Genomic DNA, 22,783 nt, shown 5'->3' on the forward strand with positions numbered 1-22,783 from the left:
GTTAAAAGGTAAATGCGGACTACCAATGCATATTTAGGTTAGTATTTCAATTCAACATTGCCAATTTATTCATATTTTTATATAACTGCACTACGTTTTGATATTTCAGAATGTCAATTCATAGAAAATACCTCCAGTGTAGATAGCGTATGTCGATTTATGATTTATTGCGTTATCAATATCGGTTTTTGCTATCAACAGCGCGACCGTGCTCGATCTGTATAAAATCATCGATATTTATGCCTATCGATCCGATATTGTAAACTTATCGATTGCACTGTGCTACCCTGGTATATGTTTTTATTCAATTCGTCATTGCTATATTCAGGTGCAGTTAGTTAGGTACTTACCGTTCTCTTCTTTCAATTCTATTATTTATCAGTTCCTGTTATGTGCTGTGTTGTTATTGAATAACAGTAAATAAATTGCGAATAGATTGACTACTAAGTGATGACATTTGACCATGATTTGATGGCGGCGCAATTCAACACAATTCAATTGCACCTGTTTTTATTTGTATAAAAATTCTTACTTTTCAAACACTGTCAATAGTTCTTATTTTAACGATCTGATAATATAATATATAAAATATAGAGAAAAGAACAAAGATTTTCTTACGACCAAGCCACGAATGCGACACCTTCATCTCTTTTCGGTTTTTTCACTGCCGTTTTTATCAAACTTCTTGAAAATCATAAACTACGGTACTAAGGTACGGGCAGGTAAGTTAGTCGAACTTTCTGATAAGATTAGTATGAGTATGAAATGTATGAGAGAATGTAAGGGGTGTGTCTGAAAATAGACGTGTAACGTTCCATCATATTTACCTTTATACCTCTGCTTAATTACGGAATGGTTAGTTATTCTGTTAAATATAGTGCAAGTAAAAAAAAACATTTTATAAAATGGTGTAATTATTTTGATTGCTGTCTTATCAGTACCAATATTTGTATGGAGCTTTTTACGTGTTGCCTCCAAAGTTGCATTTCGGTGCAGAAGGTGGAGCGTGGTGGCTCTGCCCGTTTGCACCTCAAGTTTCATAAAAATAATATTTTCGTTTAACACTTTGAAAACCTTAATTAGAAAAATTAATTTATATATATATGTATGTATATTAAATTTAAAAAAAAAGACAAACGTTTCCGTGTTACAATAAATAATAATAATAAATAATAGCCGAAATATAGGCCCCGTCTAGGCCTATATTTCCATATAAAACTGTGTTTCACCGGGACTACGAAATTCAAGTGGGATGGCGATTTACAATTTCAATCAATTTTAAGAGAGACAGAACACGTGCTAAATGGTCTAGAACGAAAAGGTATTAAGTGGCTCGCTGGTTTCCTTTTAATTTTCGACGGAATTCACATCTAGTTTTATTCTATGTTAATATCCATTACGGTATCGTTAATGATTTTAATTTGACTATTAAAAAGTGTGTTCATATTTTGTTTCTATATAATATAGTAACCATGGTCGCCTTACGAGACTTAATGCTGTAGAATAAGATCCTTGAGGCGTAGAACCATATGTGAGAAATATGGAGATTCGTAAAAAAAGCAAGAACCGCGTAAAAAGAGAGTTTTAGCGGTCCGTCCTCTCCGCCTATTCAGTTCGATAAAACTTTTGTAACGTATCGATTATTTTTATTCAATTTCATAATCACGATAATGTTATTTTTGTGCAAAACATAATTTTTATTCAGGGTGTATCGGCACGTACCCGACAAACTTCAACCAGCTTTTCCTTAGCACATTTGGAGTAAAAATGTTATGGGCACTTTGCTGTCAGGTAACATTTTTTTTCAATTAAAAACAAAAAATGATTAAAAAAATCCACACTCCGTCACTGTCATTGGCATTGTTTCTCGTGTTCAACAGCTGTTATTAGCAAGTGTGTCAAAAAGCGTGTTCGCTCTTTCATACACACTAAATAATAATAGCTAAAAATGAGACGAATGGTGCCATGCCATTTCGTTGTGATCATAAAAGCGCGCTAATGTAGGTACGTACGTATATTATTCAACGAAACTCGAATAAAATATTGCCAGGTGGGTTTTAAAACTTTTACAAAGGATAAAACAGTGGTGACATGTGGTGAAAATATGAATAATAATTTTTTTATTAAAAAAAATGTTACCGGACAGCAAAGTGCCCATAACATTTTTTACTCCAAATGTGCTAAAGAATAGCTGGTTAAAGTTTGTCGGGTACGTGCCGATACACCCTGTATAGTATTTTAATCTCTGTTTTTATATTCTACTAATATCGAGAATTAAATAAATTTAATAGCGTGTAGATAGGTATCGCTTACGATAATGACCGATTAGTAAGTATTGTTAGAATTATCGCTAATAATTGATATATAAAATAAATATATGTTTTTTGTTTGAGTGTTCGGATCTTTAATTCTAATTTTAATACTAAACAAATCAAAATTTCTTCAAAACGAAGTCCTATCGGTTTCTTATACTTTAATTCTATGTAATTCCTATTGTAAATAATTATATTTGGATGATTGGTGTAGGGCTTTTGAATGTGAAAATTTTCCTCAAAGGACCTATCGTCATTTGTACGCTAATTTCGGCTATTTGTCTGTGTTAATCTAGTTCAGTGAATTCGAATATGCTTTGAATTTAAGTGTCATTTTCTATTGCGTGAAGAGTTCAGGCGAGCAATAAAGTACTTACTTGTGATGTAATGTTTTTAAAATAAAATCGAATAAACAAGCTGTACCGCGCTACGCGTTGCTGTGGCTCAATCTGTCTGTGTAGATAGAAAAAAAAACAATGGCACGTGTTTCTTATACGTCCAACAGATGGCGCTGTTTAAAAATATTAAAAAAAAAACATTTTTGGCTAACGGATTACGTGGTTTTTCAAAAAAGCGTGTTTTCACCTCTCACGGGTGTTATTTACGTAATATAGGTATATATAAACAAACGCGTACTCGGAATGCAACGTTGTGTCAATATTTCAAAACAATCGGTGAAAAGATTTCGGAGATTTCAGATTTTGTAAAAACGATCTTTTACATTTTTGTTTATGTAGATTACACCATTATTTCCACAGCACGTGTCATAAGCCAGAAAAAAACACGTCCGAATCATCTTAGTCCTAAATAAAAGAGCAGAAGCTCGCGACTACTAAAATCAAAAGTAAAAAATCTGCTTATATAAAATTATCGTTTAGTTCTCCCCCGTCCGCAAAGCGTTACCTGCCCACAGCAGCTCTCCTACACAATCTCCAGCCTAGGTAGCGGTAGGTACCAAACCTACCAAACGTACCAAACCGAGGTACCGGGTCCCACAACTGACGCAGCTAATTCGCCATTCGCCCCAAGTCCGTCGCGCTTGCACGTCGTGCGCGCCAACGAAATATTTCCCGGCCCGGCTGACACGGCCCACGTGCTCCGACATAACAAAACATTGATACCATAACAACCAATTGTTATCTTATTTACAAATTCCGATCGAACTAACCGTTAACCAACGAACTATTAACAGAGTATGACAATCGGTCCAAAATGTAAACAAAAGTGATTTTGTATAATAAAAGTGTTGTTTATTTTGGCATTTCTATCAAAATATGATATTCTATTATATCTAATACTTGTGTAAGAGTAACAGACAATCATTATCTTCTCATCTGATATAAGTAATTAATTATCGAATAGTATTATTGTTTTTGTGAGTTAAATAGCAGTGTTTTGTGAATTAAAAGTGGTGTATTGATGATTTTGTGATGTTTTCACATGGTAATTTTAAAAACTTATTTTTTTGAGGTATTTTGGTTGCTTGGAACCAGGAACTTTTCGTGATTTTTTTTTCCGATTTTCAAGATTTTTCAGAAAAAAGTTAGTAAATATGCAGATAAGCAGAACACGGCCAATAGACACATTTTATTTTAAAGACACCTAAACAATTATTTCAGCTATCGGAAATGGAAAATAACGTTGACATTTTAAAAGTTATTTCGTTTAAAAAAACGATAATTCGTCTTTTCTTCACGCCATGTTTAATCTTTAAGATAGATTTTTTTAACAATTTTTTAATTTTATTTTTTTAATTAAATCCAAATTAAGGACCTATTTTAGGTTCACATTTATTAAATCAATTAAATAAATAAAAACTTTCACATCAATAATAATGGCCTCAAGTGAACAATCGATTTCAATTTTAACTAAATACTATTAAAAAGCATTATTTTCAATTTTCTATTGATGTAATAATTGTTTCTCATTGTTATCTACCTGATACGAAATGCTTTCAAAATAAAATATTCCTATTAACCGTGTCCCGCTTATCTGTATATTTACCAAAATTACAATTTTTATTGTTTTGTAAAATCACGAATGTCGGAATTAAATTTCACAGTAGTCCACTGCTTGGAAAACGTTATGCAATTAGCTTATTAGGCTTGTAATGGTTAGTTTTTGTGCCCTTTATTTCTATAAATATGTTTTATTTGTTTACAATCAATAAATTTATGTATTTTAATGGATGCAAGAAGCTGGCTTATCTCTAAAGGCATAGTAAATAAACTGTTCATAAAATCTAAGTTGTCTGAAAACAAATCAGGGGTCAAAAGGATTCCCACTATTCTATACGGAAATATCGCGTTTGACTTTATGACTGTAACCATATTACAGTATCGTAAATAATTTTATTCGGTACTTAAAAGCAGTACAGTATCACACTTTGTATTGTCCCCGTAGATGGCGTAGATTATACAGGTACATCGTCGCGTTTCTACCATTTGCTGTTAGTTTCTTCTACATCTCGATTATTAATAAACACACGGGCGTGTTTTTGTCTCTAAAATATTAATTTTACACACATTATTTATTTATTTCCACATTATCTGGGTTTTGCGAATGAAGCCTAAGCGGCCTGTGCAATCAATTAGCATAGTGAATTTACATAAAAATACCCTGGTAAAGTCGCAATAGTTTTGCACCGAAACACGTTTGTGATACCCGATTATTTCACCTGCAATGGATCTGTTTACAAACTGTCATAAATATCTTTGTTCTCTTCCGAATTTAAAAATTCAAAATGTGCATCGAACTCATTTGATATTTATAGATCAATAATTTAAGATCAATTAATTGAATTTGTGATTTTAAAGTGAGATATTTGATTGTTTGATAACAGTTGCTCATCGACCTCTCCTATAGAAGTATATTCGTGTATGTGTGTGTGTGTGCTGATACCTGTGCCTACACAAACGTCTCGCGCATACATACGTACATCTTTCAGGGCTGGCAAAAAGAAGCCTTATTTAAAATGCTCATGTTTTATGCTGCGTTTACCACGTGTCAGTTTACTAACTGTGTCAGCTGTTTGTTTTAGTCAAAACATAAACATATTTGTAAATACGTTTTTGTTTTTCTTGAACAAATAATTAGTTGACTAGAACGCTTTAAAAAGCGCTAACCACTGACTTTTTTTATTTATATTGAAAAAAAAATGCGAATAAGAAAGACCAAATAAACCCGACGTTTTCACTTTTAAAAAATTAATCTTTTCTGAACCATAATTACAGTAAGGCTTGCTTGAATAATAATGTGAACACATTTTTGCTGTTTGTTTTGGGGGTGTTATGCCGTGTTCCGCTAACTCCTTCTTTAGCCGACGTTTCGGACAGCGTTGCAGTGTCCATCATCAGGGCAGATCCGGTAGATCCGAAGAACACATCTTCGGATCTACCGGATCTGCCCTGATGATGGACACTGCAACGCTGTCCGAAACGTCGGCTAAAGAAGGAGTTAGCGCAACACGGCATAACACCCCAAAAACAAACAACAAAAATGCTTTTGGCCGTGAAAATCTAAAAACTTAATGTGAACACAGTAGATTTTCGAAAACGGAACCCACAAACAAATTTATTTACGTCGCTCCAGTTAAAACTGGGCTTTGCTACGCTCGGTCAAAAAGTTTTTTTTTAAAGGTTACGTTGTTTAAGTTGTTTTAAAGGTTAAACATCCCAGGTTACGAATAACCTGACAATATTTGAAAAACTCCTACAACCATCGCAGTAATCGGAAAGTTTTACTTGTGTCGTGATGGAGGACTTAGCCAGCCGAGGAATTGAACACACTATGCTCGGTTGGAACCCGGACTCAGCCATTGACCGGTTGCTTTGTTTTTTTTTGTGGTGACCCTGTAGATTCAAAGTTACAAGTTTTCAGTCGTAAGAAATAACCCAGAATCTTATTCTTATTATTGACTTTCTCGCCGTAAAATTCGTCTGTACGTACAGTGGGTTACATGTTGCGACGGTCGCCGCAGGGGTATGCAGCCAGTGTGGAACGTGAGAATGCAATTATTGCTAGTGCAACATTGTTGCCCGTTAGTATTAGAAAAAAAAACTTTGACACGCATCCTATATACCTATACCTCAAAGACACTTGAGCTAAAAGAACAAAAAGCACACAAAGCTAAAAGATAACTTGAAAAAAAAAATTGTCCTAACTGACCAAAGCCAGTGGGACTATTACATTCAGATCAGGTCACTAAACACGGCTAAAGCCATTACAAGTAATGTTTCGATTGAAAAATCTGTTTAAATTATTGGTTAAAAACGGGATAGCTGGCCGTTTCCTGATAAACTTTTAGTTAATTCCTAACGTATCGGAACACGTGTTCATGAACCTGTTAATTTGCCTCGATAATATTCAATGACGAAATGCGGAAATATGATTTTTATGAACACGTGTTTCGACATCGTAATAATATATACACGAGTACATATTAAACTTTAAATAATAAAATTAAAGTTTTCAAATTTATGATACCATTATGATTTTAGCACAGAAAAGACATCCGCCACCTTCGAGTACATCTTTATTTATATGCACAAAATGTACCTATTTTTGTTATTTGTTTTTGGGGTGTTATGCTCCTTCTTTAGCCGAAGAAGGAGTTAGCGCAACACGGCATAACACCCCAAAAATAAATAGCAAAAATACTTTTGGCCGTGAAAATCTTAAATCATATTTAAAATGTACCTACATTTTTAAATCAAGTACCTTTCCATTTAATAAATAAAATATTTTCAAATTATATTTAACATTCATGTTATGACTTTAAATATGCATAAATTTTGTACATTATTAACTGCTTGAGACTTTTTGCATTAAGTTAAAAATAATTTACCCGCACTACAATTAAGTTGTATACTTAATATTAAACTGCCGTAATTTCCATGCATATCAAAAAATTAATACGTGTAAAGCAACAATTTTACCGTGGAAATCATTTCATGGAGACAATCGTTTATTAAGTTTAATGGTATCTCTACCTCCTGGTGGTCTGCGGACTTAAATTTCTTTCTTATCCTGAATTCATCGAGGTATCAGGTAGGAGATCAGATATCAAATTAGGCTCATTTCAAAGTACGTTATCAAAAGTTGACGCATTGGCTTTTGAGTGATTCCCAAAGTGTGCGCCACTTCCTCCTTGAAGCAGCTGCATTATCAGATCAAATTATTCGTATTCCTTTTAAAAATGGGACTGCAGGCCTTTAACGAATAAATTGACAGATTTCCTAGCAAAGTATCAGTAAAACGCGAATGCGTTATGAGGACGGCGGAACACGTGTTCATAAAAATACTTTTGAACCCGCCCATTTTTATTTTGACACTTAAACGTTAACTTGTGTTTTTTTTGTAGCTGCTTTTAAAAATTGACACAGGGGAGCCTTTTGAAAATTTTGGGAGATTTAGCAAGGGCGCCAAAAAGTTTGGAGACCACTGGGTTTTTTAGGTTACTTGTTGCTGACATTTTTTGTGTCAATATATGTGACATTGAAAATCGTCAAAACAAACGAATTAAATCTACGTTACTTTTCTTGGAATAACTGAAAATACTTAGATAGATCGAATGAATTAAATGAAATATTGTATTTACAAGTGTGCTTTCAAAGGACTTAAATTTGTTGTATAAACTGTCAAGAATAAAAAACAAATTTAGCTAAAATAAAATATTATATTGCCAACGCAGACCGTGAAAAATCACGGAATTTTATAATTTTTAATATAAAAATTTATTTAAAAAACACATCAAAACTCGGACATTTTTGATTCAGAATGGTCAAGAAGATATATTAACGAAAATAATACAATATTTTTCATGAATAGTTTTCTTGATCTGTTATTTAAGTTATCAAATTATGTCTGAATTCTTGGCACAGCTGTTTCAATTTTGAAAATGACATTTAAAACAAATCCGAGTTCGTTGAACCAGATTTACAATCACTCACAGACAGATCCACAAGCTGTTGGTAGGTACCTACTACAGGCTAACTCTGAAATAAGGTTTTTGATTTTACTATCTGTTTGTGGTTATGCTGTCTGAAGAGATGAGTTTTGAGTTCCCTGTGAGTCTTTCGAGTATTTGTTGGTAGTGGTAGGCTATTCCAGGCTTTGGGCTTTATCTGGAGTAAAATACACGTTTCTGTTTTTTTTCTAATTCTACTGTTAACTGCAGCTGTAAGTATTTTTGTAAGAATTTTTAAGATTAACAACCAACATATCTCAACACCCAAAATAATTGGCAGCGACAACATATATAAACAAAAATCATCTCATTGTATTTTTATTATTCCTACAACAAAAAACGTTAAAGTCAAACGTGTGGGTCATTGAAAGCCTTCGAAATACGTACGGTAATAATAATACTGAAAATTAAACTAAATAACTAATCGCCGTTTACTGGCAGGGGTAGGCAGAGAGGATAGACTACCACACAAATCGGTCTTGGCACACACTTCTTTTTTTCATTCAAATTTCGTATCATACATACTCTTTTTTGACATGACCCGACTCAAGTATTTTGTTCCCTCATCGTGGCATCTCATCCTCGGGCGTTATGCTACTATGCTTTACAACAGCCTTGCATTCTTTCCGGACGCGCATACGTCTCCGAGATCTCATTTTTGCAGCAGTCAGTCCACTTTTATACTTCCTCTGCCAGTTCCATGCCACACTGAAACTGAATTAGCTGATCGCAAAACTACCTGAACCTTGTAGCTATCTTTGTAATAACACTACCTAAGTTCCGCACTGTTCCACAAGTTATTAGATGGTGTTGCCGTTTAAACAAAGAAAACTCATAAAAGGGAATTGTGTCGAAGTGAATTCGATTCACCTTCGTTTCTATGTTCATACTTCCATCTGACTTGTACTTTGGCAATAATTTTTTAGTAGGCATTCAAAACGAAAATTAGCCGAGTAAAAAGTGTGCCCGATCAAGTATAAAAATTAGAGCTACTGATCAGCCTACTGTTTGTGTTTATCCGCGCAGTTCATCGCTTTGGTTTCTTTATTTTGCTTTCTCTTTGACCGCGTTTCGGAGTCTCACCTAAATGCATTTTAAATTTTAATTCCTTTGACAAATAAATAATAACGGCCTCAAGGTTAAATAAATTGCTACAAATGATTGCAATCTATTGTCTCGAAGCACCGTAAATCATATTGAGTGTCAGTTTCTTTAATGCTCCTTATAATGCACCAATTATTTTTGGTTACGTGGGTCAATAATAAGACCACGCAAACAAAAGTTAGAATTACACATTGTTTTAAATCTGATCCTACCCAAAGCAGAGATTCAGAATTTACATAAATGTTTTTGAACCTTTCTTTCGAGCTCCTTAATTTACATATTGTTTTGCTTGTATGAGTATATCAAATCTTTTCCGTACCTCCTTACCTACCAGAAATCCCAGCGTTATAATTCTTCCTGTTGGTCTGTTCGTGTGGGCGACCTTATCCTTTCTTCTCCATTCTCCATGACGTTCCTTTGTTCCTCTTAATGTGTGGCGAATCCTTTTCTTATCTCTTTCCAAACCAACAATTTCCAAGATGCTGTCTTTCTCTTGATTAGTGATGCTGCGATATTGTTTGCATTCAGCTACGCCTTGCTGTGGATCTGGGTATACCTTCCTTCTGCCTCCTACCCTTGCATGGGAGTAATTCGTTACGGTAAAATCTCCAGGATTATGCAAAGTTTGACCAAAACCTTTCACGGGTGTTAATTCTGAGAAGTCCTTCTCACGAAGATGGATGGGTTGTGTAATACTTCCTTCGACCACCAGGGTGGTGTTAAATTCCACATTTCGCAATCCAAAAATAACAATTTTTACATAAGCTTTAAAAAATCATGGATTTCTTAATAAGTTAAAAATTCCTTCTTTCATTGGCACATAATTTTCCGGTTTCTCCCGTGAAAAACACATGCCCCGAATAAAAACGTGAAAAGTGAAAATAAATAAACAAATTTCGTCTCCGATGGCTTCTGAAATAATATTTACGATCATCGGCTTAGCCGACAAGACAAACAAACTCTAGCCTGTATCATTTTAATATTCAAGACACAGATTTGAATCGTTTTTCCGGCTCGCTAAAGCGTGACAGCTATATTTAGCTTCGTCTATAAGTTTTAAAATATCCACGGTTTGGTCGAACTTATCCAGTCGTCTTCTCGTGATGGTGTCATTAAATCAATTGGATCAATGTCGAGGTGTGAGGGATTGCCTGGGAAGTCTGATTGATCGGGTCCCAGCACTCCCAGCGTGATGTGAAGAATGTCCGTACTCTGTACCTGACGTACCTGGACCTGTACACATTATCAAATCAGATATAAACCACTTTTTGTTATTATCATCTTCTCGAAAGTGACAGTTTTAAATTACCTCACAAGATAATGAGCTCCGGCTTTAAAATTAAATCATCTCTTGTTTGTTGAATTAATTACTCAACGAATTTCCTGTTTACACTCGTACCAGCGCTCTTGTAATAATCGCCTGGCTGAGCAGTTAGAATTAATTACATTTTAGGAAATCGTATTAACGCGTTTCTGACATCGGTATGTTTCAATAGCGTTTTCATTTGGTTTCGCCAGTTTTTTGTTCCTGGAAAGCCTTACATGTTTTCAACTTCTCACCCAAGTTCAGTCCTCGTGGCCTCTATACTTCAAAAGTGAACTGCCTCTTTGACAATACCAGGCATACTTCATTGTGTTTCGAACAAAAGTAATGAAAGCAGTTCGAGTCTTGAAAGCTGTAAGCAGACACAGACGTTGAACATAAATCCATCTAATTTCACACTTAGGGCTAATCAAGTACAAATAACAATTCCTCTACCCGCCCACACCTGTCCGTGTTCAGAATCCAGAATATCGCCAGGACCATAAACGCCTCTTCCCTCTTTACACTTGCCTTCTACCTTCTAATGATGTCATTATACCGGTTGACAATAATTCCAAATAATAAATACACTCCGCACTTGCTAATTCCGCGGTGGGCGGCGAAATCCAGCCAGCAAATGTGTGTGTAATGACGGTAATGAGCTACCGAGGTGCTGAATCTGAGTGAACAATTGTTGAGAACTTCATGGGAATGGTCGTAATAGCGTATTGTCTCCAGCAAAAGAGATCCTCCTGTTAAATCTGGTTATTGGACTCGATGGGTTGATGGCTTGAAGTAAATCTCGAGTGTAATTGTGAATCGTCAGTTATGGATGAAACTCGTCTTGCATCAATAAACAACCTGTCCCTTTGAAAAAAAAAACTAAAACGAGTTTGCGTCCACATCTTGTCTATGAGAACTAAATTCATTGATCTCTCAGACAATTATTTGTATCTGTTTCACATTAAAGGCACCGAACCGACATATTAACATAGTGTTTCGCTCATCTATTTTATTTTATGTATATTTGCATATCGCTTCCAAATAGTCAATACATAATTTTAACTAGTCACCGCTTTCGAAGAACTCTGTTAGGATCTGTCGTGTTAAATGTCTGGCATTGCGTGAAATATAGCACGTACGTCTACATACACATATATTGAATAGGCTTTTCCATGGTCATAAGAAAGTTATTTTTACCAAATCATCCGAGTTTCATCAATTCTGAGCAATCATTTATTGATACTCTCATGGCTTGATAGTCCTGCATTTAGCTTAAAACTTTCTGAGAATCAAAGACACAAAATTAAATTCAACAAGTTTTAGCTTTCGTACAATAAGGTAAACGGAAAATCTGGTCACCACACGAAACGCATTGATATTCAAGAAACGGCGTTTCGTTCAGTGCTATTAGTTGTTTATTAGCTTTCCAGTATTCAGTATAGTTCGTGTTTATTTTTGTATCTCGAGCAACTAACCTGAGACTGTTGACTTTATCAATATTGGCGACAGATAAATCTAATTGATTTTGTCTCACCTGAACACTGGTTCTGGTTGAATCTTTCACTTACTTCTTTATAATATATATATTCCCTTTGCCATTAGTAAATAATGTTCATAAATGTATTGTTTTCAGCTTTATTGGTGGGGGTTAATGTCTGCTCAGTATTATTTATTTTAAGCCTTATCATTCACTGTTATGCTTTCAGCTCTATCGTCTTTATTTGTATTATTTCTTTTTAGTATTGTATCGTGTAAATTCTTTCAACCTTGATATTTTTTAATCATTTCTCGGAACATGTCGTCCATATATTGTTTTACTTTTAATCATTTGATTCTCTCGAATGAAATAAATTATTCACATGTCATTTTACGACCTTTTTAACTCCCGTGTGGTGTGATAATTTAATTAAATAATATGTCGGCATTAGTGATAAATTTTAAACAGCGTTGAATTATATCATTTTTATGAGAATGCGCATTTAAAAGAGAAATTATTTTAATTGGCCTATTTAGTGTCGGTTTATTCAAAGCCTTCGTTTGCATTCTAAACGTGTGAAGAATTTTTATGTCAAAATACAAGTTGGCTGCATCTGAATACATTCCTAATGAACGAAATCCAGTTTAGTCCCGTTGATCTTTGATGTATAAAAAGTTTAGATATTGATGATGTTTATAAATCTTACAAACAGACATAAAAAAAATATGGTTATTATGAAATCCAGCAGAGATTTTCTCGAATTTCAGCCATAAATATTCGTCTTGAAAAATGAGCTGGAATGCTGCTGGAAAATTATTTAAGTTGCTAACTCATTTCTCAAAATATGAATCAAGTAAGTGCAAGGGGCAAGAGGAATCATTGCAATTGTATGACGTGGAGTCGAGTTAGGCCGATAAAGCTAATTGTTGGGCATGTGTTCCAATTGGCGTAATTGGCTTTGTTGAATCAACTCTACCGCAAGAGGAAACGATGGACCGAGAAACAGGAATGCAGCGTCTCATTTAGATATGGGTTATTTCTCGTCTTGGTGCGTGCGTTCGTCTTAGACCTTAGACCTCCGTCGACGTCTCTCTAAATCAGTTTGTCCCCTTTGTCGGTATTTCACAACCCTGCTTCGCCTCTATTTGCCTTTCTCCTTTCACAGCTTTTTCTGGAAGCAGTTTTAATTTATGCTGAATAACTCAACTCGTGTCTTGTTGAGAAATTGCCCAGTAGGGGGTATGCGAGTAGATAATAACACAATTGGATAGAAGCAGTTTTTTAGTTCTCTGTTCTCACAATCGTTTGGTGCTCTTACCGTAATGAGCTGTTGATGAGGCATTCTGCATGTTACGTCCATTAGCAGTCATTAAACAATTACATCATGCATACGTTTAAAGTACGGACGGAAGATGCGTGCTCTGGGAACTAATTAAACTATCTACTCACAATTCACAATGCTCCACAAATTTATTGTACTTCTCCAAGTGCCTCTTAACTGTTTCGAATCTAAATCCTTTCATAATATTGGAGTCTCAGAGGTCAAATACTAGGCCTTGTAACGTTGAACAAAACGTTTGGTCAGTACTTCAGGACTTCAGGCTCGTTTCATTGTAAATCATTATTTCTGTAGCGGTGATTTTCGAGTAGGTATTACATGAGCGAGCTTGTAAGCAACGAATGAGTTATGGCACATTAAAAAATTCCGTACAATAACTCCCGCTTGTAAACTGATCGCATGACATCATTGGGTTATGACCCAGATCACAACATGTGCTTTATCAACACCGGTAGATAAGAAAAGCACGGACTTTAATCAGCATCAATATGAATAAGTACCCTTATGACCTAACCAATCGAACATCTAAGTAAAATGACTGGACATATCATTTTGTTTATGATGGGCCACAATTGGGCACTCCTAGTAACCATTACTTATTAATTTTATATGGTATATCTATATTTAAAGTTACCCAATTCAGTTTTTTCATCCATGACCCTTCTGATAACCGTTCTTATTATTTACACACAGCTGCTGTTGTTGAATTGTCATCTATGCGTTCCGCAATGCCCTTGTTTTTGCTTCCATCTTATCACAGTTGTAAATATTAACATTTACGACTGCTGAGACATCATTGACCCCTTTTTACTATCGGTGTTATTTTAAAGTTGTCAGCAATTCAATGGACTGTCTTCAATATTGGTATTAGACTGTAAGCGTGCTGTTTTCCTGAATTTCCTCTTGGCAACTATGTGGGTATAACATCTCGCCTGACAGCAATATAGAATGCAGCTAGCGCCAACCACCTCCTAACATGATAATTATTGTAAAAGATTTCTCTTCCACCTCTGGACGGATTTATTGGCGTCATTTTTCAATGCGGGCAATATATCCCGGTGCAGCTGGGTTTAATATCAGTCACCTGATCACGTTCTCCCACTTGTTCTTCCCACCGACTTTCTTCCCTGGGCATGTTGTTTCTCTGACCTCTCTTATAAATATTATCTTGCGACTCGACGCTAACAGTGGACAAGCCGAGCCAATTGTAGCTAATAAAATGTCTCCGGGGATCATTAAATTATATTTTCGATATTCTCCTGTTCGTCGATTCTTCGTTTTTCAATCTTTAGCTAAATAATATCAATATATTGTGTGCATCTCTTTTTATAACTTTCACGGCTTTTATAAAAACCCAATCCATTTATCGGTTATCCGAATTACTCGTACCTACTTTCGCCAGATTAGTTTAAAAAGCTACTGTTCTTCTTCATTTTAATTTCGCTTTTAATATTTTTTCACCGAGAAAAAAATGGGGGTAAAATATATAAAATATAAATTCAGCTAAATTCTTGGTTATAAAAATTGTTTGACCGTCTTTCGGTTCACTTTATTTAACCATAAAATGTTTTCTGTTAATTGATTGGTTGCTCGTCCAGTTTACAACTCTGAACTCAAAACTACGAAATAGCCTCTAATCCAGCGACGTATTTCACTTTACCAACAGACCATAAAGTGCATCCAATTTACCGTCGTGCCATTCTTGTTTCCTATGTATACCTAACAATTCGTTGTTTTTATAACTCCGTAAATTTCTCTATCGCGGTTCAAACGTTCAGCATGTACCATGTCATCGCGTGAAGCGTCTTGTTTTTCTCCGCAGAACATAATTCACATTCCGGACAAGTTTACATTACATCAATTGACCTTTACACTAGATAAAACAACGGTTGCTCGCGTTTCTCCTACGGTCCCCGTGGCCGGCTCTTTAATGTCTCCAAGTAAGTACTTGGCTGTGCGATATATTAGTCCGCACATTATGGCTGTCAATGTTTTTAGCGGTCAGAAGAAATGGCCTCGGGCAAGAGACGAGGGATTATTTATGGCCAGCGTGAATAAAGTCTTTCCTCCCCTTTGTTTTGGAATTCAACTGGTTTTAACATTGCTCGTGCAGGTTTATCGCTCCGTGCGAATATTTTCCTTGGCATTTCCAGGCTAATAGAGTAACATTACTACAACTCCACCATTATTGCACGTGTGTTTCGCAAACAAGAAGTAACGCCCATGTTTCATTTGAGTTCAGTTTTTTTTAAATCATAAATCACACCCAACATAGCAATTGTTTTTTTCTACCGTTGTTAACACCTTTGGCTGTGCATTTATCGTGGAGCCATGGCACAGTTTATTGAAATAAACTCGTTTTGTGATTATTTATAAATTAGTAGCTGTACTCTAATTCAACGGTTCAATGTTTGAAAAATACATTATGGTGTCGGAACTAATGACATTTTAGTGAATATTTGAAAGCAGCGTAACCACGTGGTTAAAAGTGACATTGCGATCTGAAACTATCTGACTTCCCCTATAAATTTCAAACAAAAAAATTTATGACAGTGAAGCTCAGAGTTTGTGCTGCTGAAAACAGATTTCTGCGTTGTAGTTAAGATAATTATGAATATTGTTATGACTTATAACGTGTTCATTTGCTCCAACTTCGCAAACATCCATTATTTGCTGTTAATCTTCAGGCAGTAAAAAATAATGATGCCTAAACAATACGTGTCAGGATTACATTTCGTTTTATAAATATTTAGTGTTTGCATTCTCCCTTATCTTGAACGATATGACGTCTGATTCATTGTTGATATGAGATTGTATGCAATACAAAAATAGACCATGCCATCATAGCTGTTTATAGAACTTACGTATTATCAATATATATTTCGAGCAACTGTACCCACAAGGCTGTTGAATAAAAACTAACTTTACAATTTTTGTTTTTATCTCTGATAGTAGTTCAGTTGATAGATTTGTGCATTGGTTTTAATATTACTTATTTTAGTTAGCAGTTAGATTAAATTTGATTCCTGTCTTTTTATTTGCATTGCTCATTTTTGGAGTACATATTATCTGTAAAATTACTATAAAGGATGGATAAGTAAGTTTTGTGCATCTTGGTTAGGAAGAATGTTATTTTTTTCGAATTGATGCTCTTTTCCAAACAACCTTCAAGTCTTACTGGTCTTATAAATATGTTAAATTTATGAGTGTACCATTTATTGCTCCGTAACATCTATATGAGTTATCATTCTATATAATTATATCTATTAATTATATCCTCTAATTGACTTGGTTCGCATTTCTTCCGTGAGTTCCATTGGCATTATCAAACCAGCCATTTTGTCAAAAAAGCCAAACGACAACAGGTCATTCATTATCTTGCTAATTATTTCTAAGGAATTTTTGTTTCTGGTTTTTCGAACGAGACAGACTGGCTGTCGTGCAAATCATCACACACGCTTTGTACTGCTATCAATATAAAGTTCATTTCAAATTGGCTCTTATAATCTGATTAATATTATTTATCAGTCATTTTATACAGATAAAGTGACTTTCTGATTATCTGACTTTCATTACAAATTGGTTGTTCGTTAAACCCAGACTGTAATATTTGTCGGTTGGTTTTTCTTGATAATAATCGTAAATATTTGTGAAAAGTTTGTTTACTTTGTGCAAAGTAAATGTTTTATCACATTAGATATCTTCAGTCCTATAAAATCAATACATTTTATTGAATAAACCTTAAATATTACATTAAAAAAATTATTAAAAGAAAGTGCTGAAACCTTATCAATGTTGCTTACAACACCTGCAAAGCGAAACTAATGTAACTATCAACATTACAACGAAACAATACCTATATTGTTTTGTGCCAATACTCCAATCCAAGTCCAGTTCTTGCTGTGTTTTGATAGAGTGTTAATTAATTTATTTATTTTCTCTACAGCAGTCATATTATCATGAAATATCATAAAAAAGTGCCGTTACTAACGAATTAATTCCTAAATGAGTGACATTAGTTATCCACATTGACAACAGACGGACATGCTGCGTGTGAGAACCTAGGATTAGCATCTAGTGGAGAGAATAAGTAAACAAATCCACATTTGGCGAGATCCAGTTTGGAGTTGCTGAAAAAATGTCGACCACATGTTTCGGACCTCCTCCGCTCCCGCCAAACAAGCGGCCGGTCGCCAGTGTGAAGGAAGGCCTACAAAGGAAGAACAGTTTCACGCAAGCCGGCAACAACCGCACAAATGCCAATCTCACTTCTTCCACTTACATGAGTTTCAAAGACCCATTGGATGAAATACTAGTGCTTAGTTCTGAAGACTTACCGTCTCCCACGGACAAAAATCCCTCGAAAAAGTGCCACCATCATCACAAGAGGAAGAATTCGTTGAAAAAATGTAAACACGCCTTAAATCTGAGTTTGTCTAAGTTTACGGAGGACAGAACGAAAAGGAACTTTAACGGCGATGTCTCCTTTAAAAGCAGTAGTCTTGTGAACGGCTTTGACAGAAGTTACGCGAGTGAAGATTGCCCGGAACTCGACAGAGCCAGAAGTGAACTGAGCAAGCAGTACTTCCTGCACTCTCCAGATGAGCCATCAGATTCCATCCCTCTAAAAACATTCAGTGAAATCTTCAGCAGGGGATGCGAGGATCTGTCAGCAGTTGACGATGATTCAAGAAGCAAGCTAACATACGCAACAGTTAGAAGCGGCCCCTTCGCCAGACCACACTCGGTGGGCAGGGCTAGTTTCCATACTAATTCACTAACGAGAAGTTTCCGTGGTTTTGGAGAGATGAGATTCTCCCTCGCCAGAAGTTCTTCTGAAGGAAACCTCGCTGCTTTGGACAAAGAAGTGCCTCTGAGCTTGAGTCCTTTGGGATCCCGAAGAGTTGGACTTCCTCAACACGTCCAAGCGTCCGCAGGGTCCACAACTCTCAACAAGTGCCTCAGGGTTCTCAGCGGCAGCTGGAGAAACCTCTTCCAATGTGAGTCATTTAAAACATTTTGTCCGTTACTTATTGATTGCACTATTCCTGATTAATCAGCACCCGATATAGAACTTGCACAATTTTATTTAGCTCACGATTTGGAAAGCCGTCTGATAAATTCGTGAAGGCCGAAAAGCTACCGACATTTTATATTTATCACTTCTGTAAATTCCCGGCGTAATAAAGTCTCATAAACACAAAATAATTCATATTTTATTAAGATACGTTTTTACATATTGAATTTTTGATAACATATTTATTTCTGCGTGTTTTTAATCTTATCACTGGGATTACTTCCCCAAAAATATTGCACACGTTATTCAGTTTTCTAAAAAGTTTTTATTTGTATTTTGATCATGTTCGGAAGCCATCAAGTTTGACATAATCTTGCTTCCTGCTGGGGCTACCCTTATCATATCGCCTATTCGATACGAAGAGTAATTCTCAATAATATTGTTTTCTCATACGAATCTTTTGTGGAATTATATTATTCCAGATGAAAATATTCATGTAGCGAGCGCTTCTTGGTAAAAAAATTTCGAGTTTTGCACGTAGCTCATTCAAATCGAAAAAAATGATAATATTCCAGACCGAATGTCTCATTCCTTGGGATTTTATAACCCCAGCCAGACTATAATATTTTTTAAATTATCTCAATCCAAGCGTATAGGATTCACCATTGATTTGTGTGTTCGCCAGATGTCGTGTGGGGGGCATGTTAGTTTTTCTGGTCTTGACATTGTAAACTAGGATGATTTGTATGCTTTTACTGGCGGGTACACCACCCGTATTCAGTCAAGGGTATCCGCAAGGGTACCGGTAGGTACCTATCTTGTTTTCCATTTTCCTAAGTAGCAATAAAAATATACAAATATGAGTATTTTACTAACTTGTAATACGTTTAACTTTGTAAATATGCATCTAATAGTAACTAACCATAACGCATTTCCTCCGCAGAGGCAGGTAGGCAGAGAATGTAACACACGCAACTATTGGAAAATCCTATCAAACATACATTTTTGGCTTCACACACTTTCATACATCGTTTCACACTCTTATATTATTTGAACTCTTGAGTTCATGTGTTTTTTAATGTGAAGACTGTACAAATGTGTAAGTGGAGTCTGTAGGACTATTAGGACCATTTAGGATATGTTATGTAGCTGATGGTAGCACGGAGAAAGATACTGGGAAGGTTGGGAAGTAGGCTAGCTCTTCAGGTCTGGTCATCAAACGTTTAGACTCCTTATGGTGGTTTTCCACCGGGGCGATATTGAGAGTATCTACCACTCTGAAATTGTTCCTATCTCACCCTCATTTCACCGTCCCGACTATAGTGCTTCTGCTCACACGATATTTACACGATACTTACTATCTTTGAACTACCTTTGATTTGTCAACTTCCCATTCCATTATTTTTGGCTTAAAGTATCCAATAACGCTAAAAGGCTGCTAGCTGCTTCTGAAACTCCGATATTCTGCAAATAATAATAATAATAACATAAAAGCAACAATCATTTATTTCAGTATTGGACGTTCCACCTCGCATACATATTATATTCCCGTATTTACCAATAATTTTGCTCGTATTTTATGTGTCGGGTTCAATACCCGTCGACGATGTGCGTTTGCGAAATCAGCAAAATAAATAACCATTTTTATGTCCCCAGTCTGGCAATACTCGTCCTTGTGTGTGCCTTGTGACAGTGTAAGGTGATAAGGTGCAATTTATGGCAGTTGCGTTTTGGCTGCGATGCGCAATATCGATATTGCAAGCGTTTCTAATAAAATTCATCTAAAATTGAAAACATATCGCAATTTTTGATTTTATTAAATAACCTTTTCAATCCGCTGTTAATCGATTGACTTATATAACTGATTAACAGGAAGTTATAATTATTTAGAATCATTACAGTGAATCTATAAACTATTTTACCCGATCCGCCAGTTTACTTAAGATCTTTCGGCTTCTGGGCATCTGAAATTGACTCTTTGCGTTTATTTTAATTTTTCGTTTGTTTTCAAGTTTAATTTGTGGAATTCTATTCTTGAATATGTTCAAAAAAGGAATTCGATATTTGAAAACTTTGACTAATTTCGTCCAAAGTGAGATAAACATGACATTACTTCGGGAACACCACACCCCGCAAATATACCACACATTTGTTTTTACTCCAAGCCATCATTTAAGAAAAACATTACTGGTAACTTCAATGCGCACTCATAATGCTCAACTACTTGACACAATTGAGACATGTGTACCTATACACGTTCACGCACACAAACACGCACGCACATACACTTATACACCACATCATTTTTTTTATATATATCGTTTATCTTTACATAAAAACATTCCCTAGCATGTACTAACCCGTGAGTACTAAATCAAATCAAATCGCATCTACACCCAGCGGATCAATGTATAATAATAATACTTGGATGATTTTTATAGCGCCGTTTTTGTGCAAGATCACCTCAAGGGCGTATATAATCAATCACCAAATATTTAATACAGACATATCATTGGTACTTTTCCTTGTTATTATTTATGAAATCTTTTAAATTGTCTACCATTTAGTTGTCTATTTACTGTTTTTTTTTTAAATAATAAAAAAATGAAAGAAAACAATAAAAATTAATTCAATAAAATTTGACATGACAATTGCTGGTTGCTGGCCCCTCGACCTGTTTTTTATTGATATATTAGAATATTTTTTTATAAAATATGTTTTGATGCGCCTCACTGTATGCTTTATATGTGCCGAGGCCCCATTTTACAATTTTATGTGACAAATTATGTAGGTTAATAAAAATGTACTGCATTGAAAATATGTTAATCAAACGAATTTAAATTAAATATTAAGAACCAAAATAAAATAATTAAGGCGGTTATAAAATCGAAGCAATATATATGAAGACGATGGTCGGTTGTGTATAATGTGTGTACAATGTAGGTATATTTTGAGATAAATTTATTTTGTAATATAGCCTTTTTTGTTCTTTAATCCATATTTTAAGCTTGTGAAATGTTTTTTTGTTTCGAGTGTCAGATTATTGAATGCTTTATTGCTTGGTATTTGTGGTGTCCAAAGCTTGTGTTTATCGACGGAGTTTTTATGTTTTGTATATACGCTCGTGTAACTGGTTGTTTGTGTTTGTTGAAATTTACTTTTTTGTTCAAAAATGTAATTTAATAGTGTTTTTTATGTATATTTGGCGTATGTCTAGTACGTCAAACTCGTTGAATATTTGGTCACTGTCAGTCATTCTATATTTTTTTAAGAAATATCTTTCCAAATAACTGATAGCTGAGTTTGTTGCTCTTCTTTTGTGCCACTTTTTTCTCTAAATCTATTTTTTACGGCATTACTTTGTTATCTTCTAGGTATTTTAATATTTGGTTTTTAATACTCTTTCAAAGATCTTGGATAGTGAGTTTAACGATGTGATTGGTCTATAGTTAGTTATTTCAATTTTGTCTCTTGCTTTATAAATAGGAATCACCAATCATATTTTTAGAGTACTAGGAAAGCGGTTTTGTATTATACTAAGGTTGTCACCTCAACGTCTGTTTTTTTAGTGAGGAATTAGCTATCAGCAAATTTCGTATCTTGTCGTCAAAATATTGCAAAATTATTTATTTGTATCACCATTGTCACGTCTTTCACACTAGCCACTTGCAAATAGTAACAAGTAGGTGACCATCAATACTTATTGCGCTATATTCAGGAAGTCCTCTTGAGGCGATCTCTCGTCATCATCTCTAGACTTGTGCGGTGGGAGGTAGAAGATTGCTTCTCTAGAAGCCAGTGCAACGCTCTACCGACCTTGGCTGTGCTCTGTCTGTATTGTGAATGCACCACTACAACTTCTGTTAATGCACTTGAATTGCATTTGAACGCATCACAATGTAATAATATGGAATGCAATTTAAAGGAGCTAAGGACTTGACATTGCGAACCTACCTTTAAGGTTTTATTTTTAGTCGTTTCGTATTAAAAATATCATCTCCCTCTTTGTATTGCATCATACAATGGGGTATTTTCAATGGTTTTTTTTCGAAAAATTACGATAATGATGTTATTTTATTTTTATATTGACTAATAAAATGTGTATATTTAAAATGTGCCATTTTCGATTTGCCGCCAAAACAACATGTTTGTTTTTATTCGATTTCAGCCGTGTTGACGTCACGCCGAGCAACGTTAATGACCGACGTCTTACCAGTCAGTGGCGGTTTTATGTCATAATGACTTTGTAGCCAGTTGGAA

At 35.1% G+C, this 22,783-nt stretch overlaps 1 protein-coding gene across 2 annotated transcripts in view; it reads left to right on the forward strand.

Annotated features, from left to right (window-relative positions):
* Nucleotides 1-3,093: 3,093 nt before the first annotated feature.
* Nucleotides 3,094-22,783, forward strand: part of ckn (CRK like proto-oncogene, adaptor protein) — a 159,644-nt gene continuing 139,954 nt past the window's right edge. For both annotated transcript variants that reach the window (XM_089638105.1, XM_089638106.1), the window contains exons 1-2: nt 3,094-3,755; nt 17,453-18,506. In XM_089638105.1, the coding sequence (XP_089494231.1) occupies nt 17,645-18,506 (862 nt within the window). In that variant the 5' untranslated portion in view covers nt 3,094-3,755; nt 17,453-17,644. The remainder of the gene's footprint in view (nt 3,756-17,452; nt 18,507-22,783) is intronic.

This window comes from Hesperophylax consimilis, chromosome 12 (assembly GCF_061612785.1).
Source record: "Hesperophylax consimilis isolate HC1 chromosome 12, BYU_Hcon_1.0, whole genome shotgun sequence".
Classification (NCBI taxonomy): Eukaryota; Metazoa; Arthropoda; class Insecta; order Trichoptera; family Limnephilidae; genus Hesperophylax; species Hesperophylax consimilis.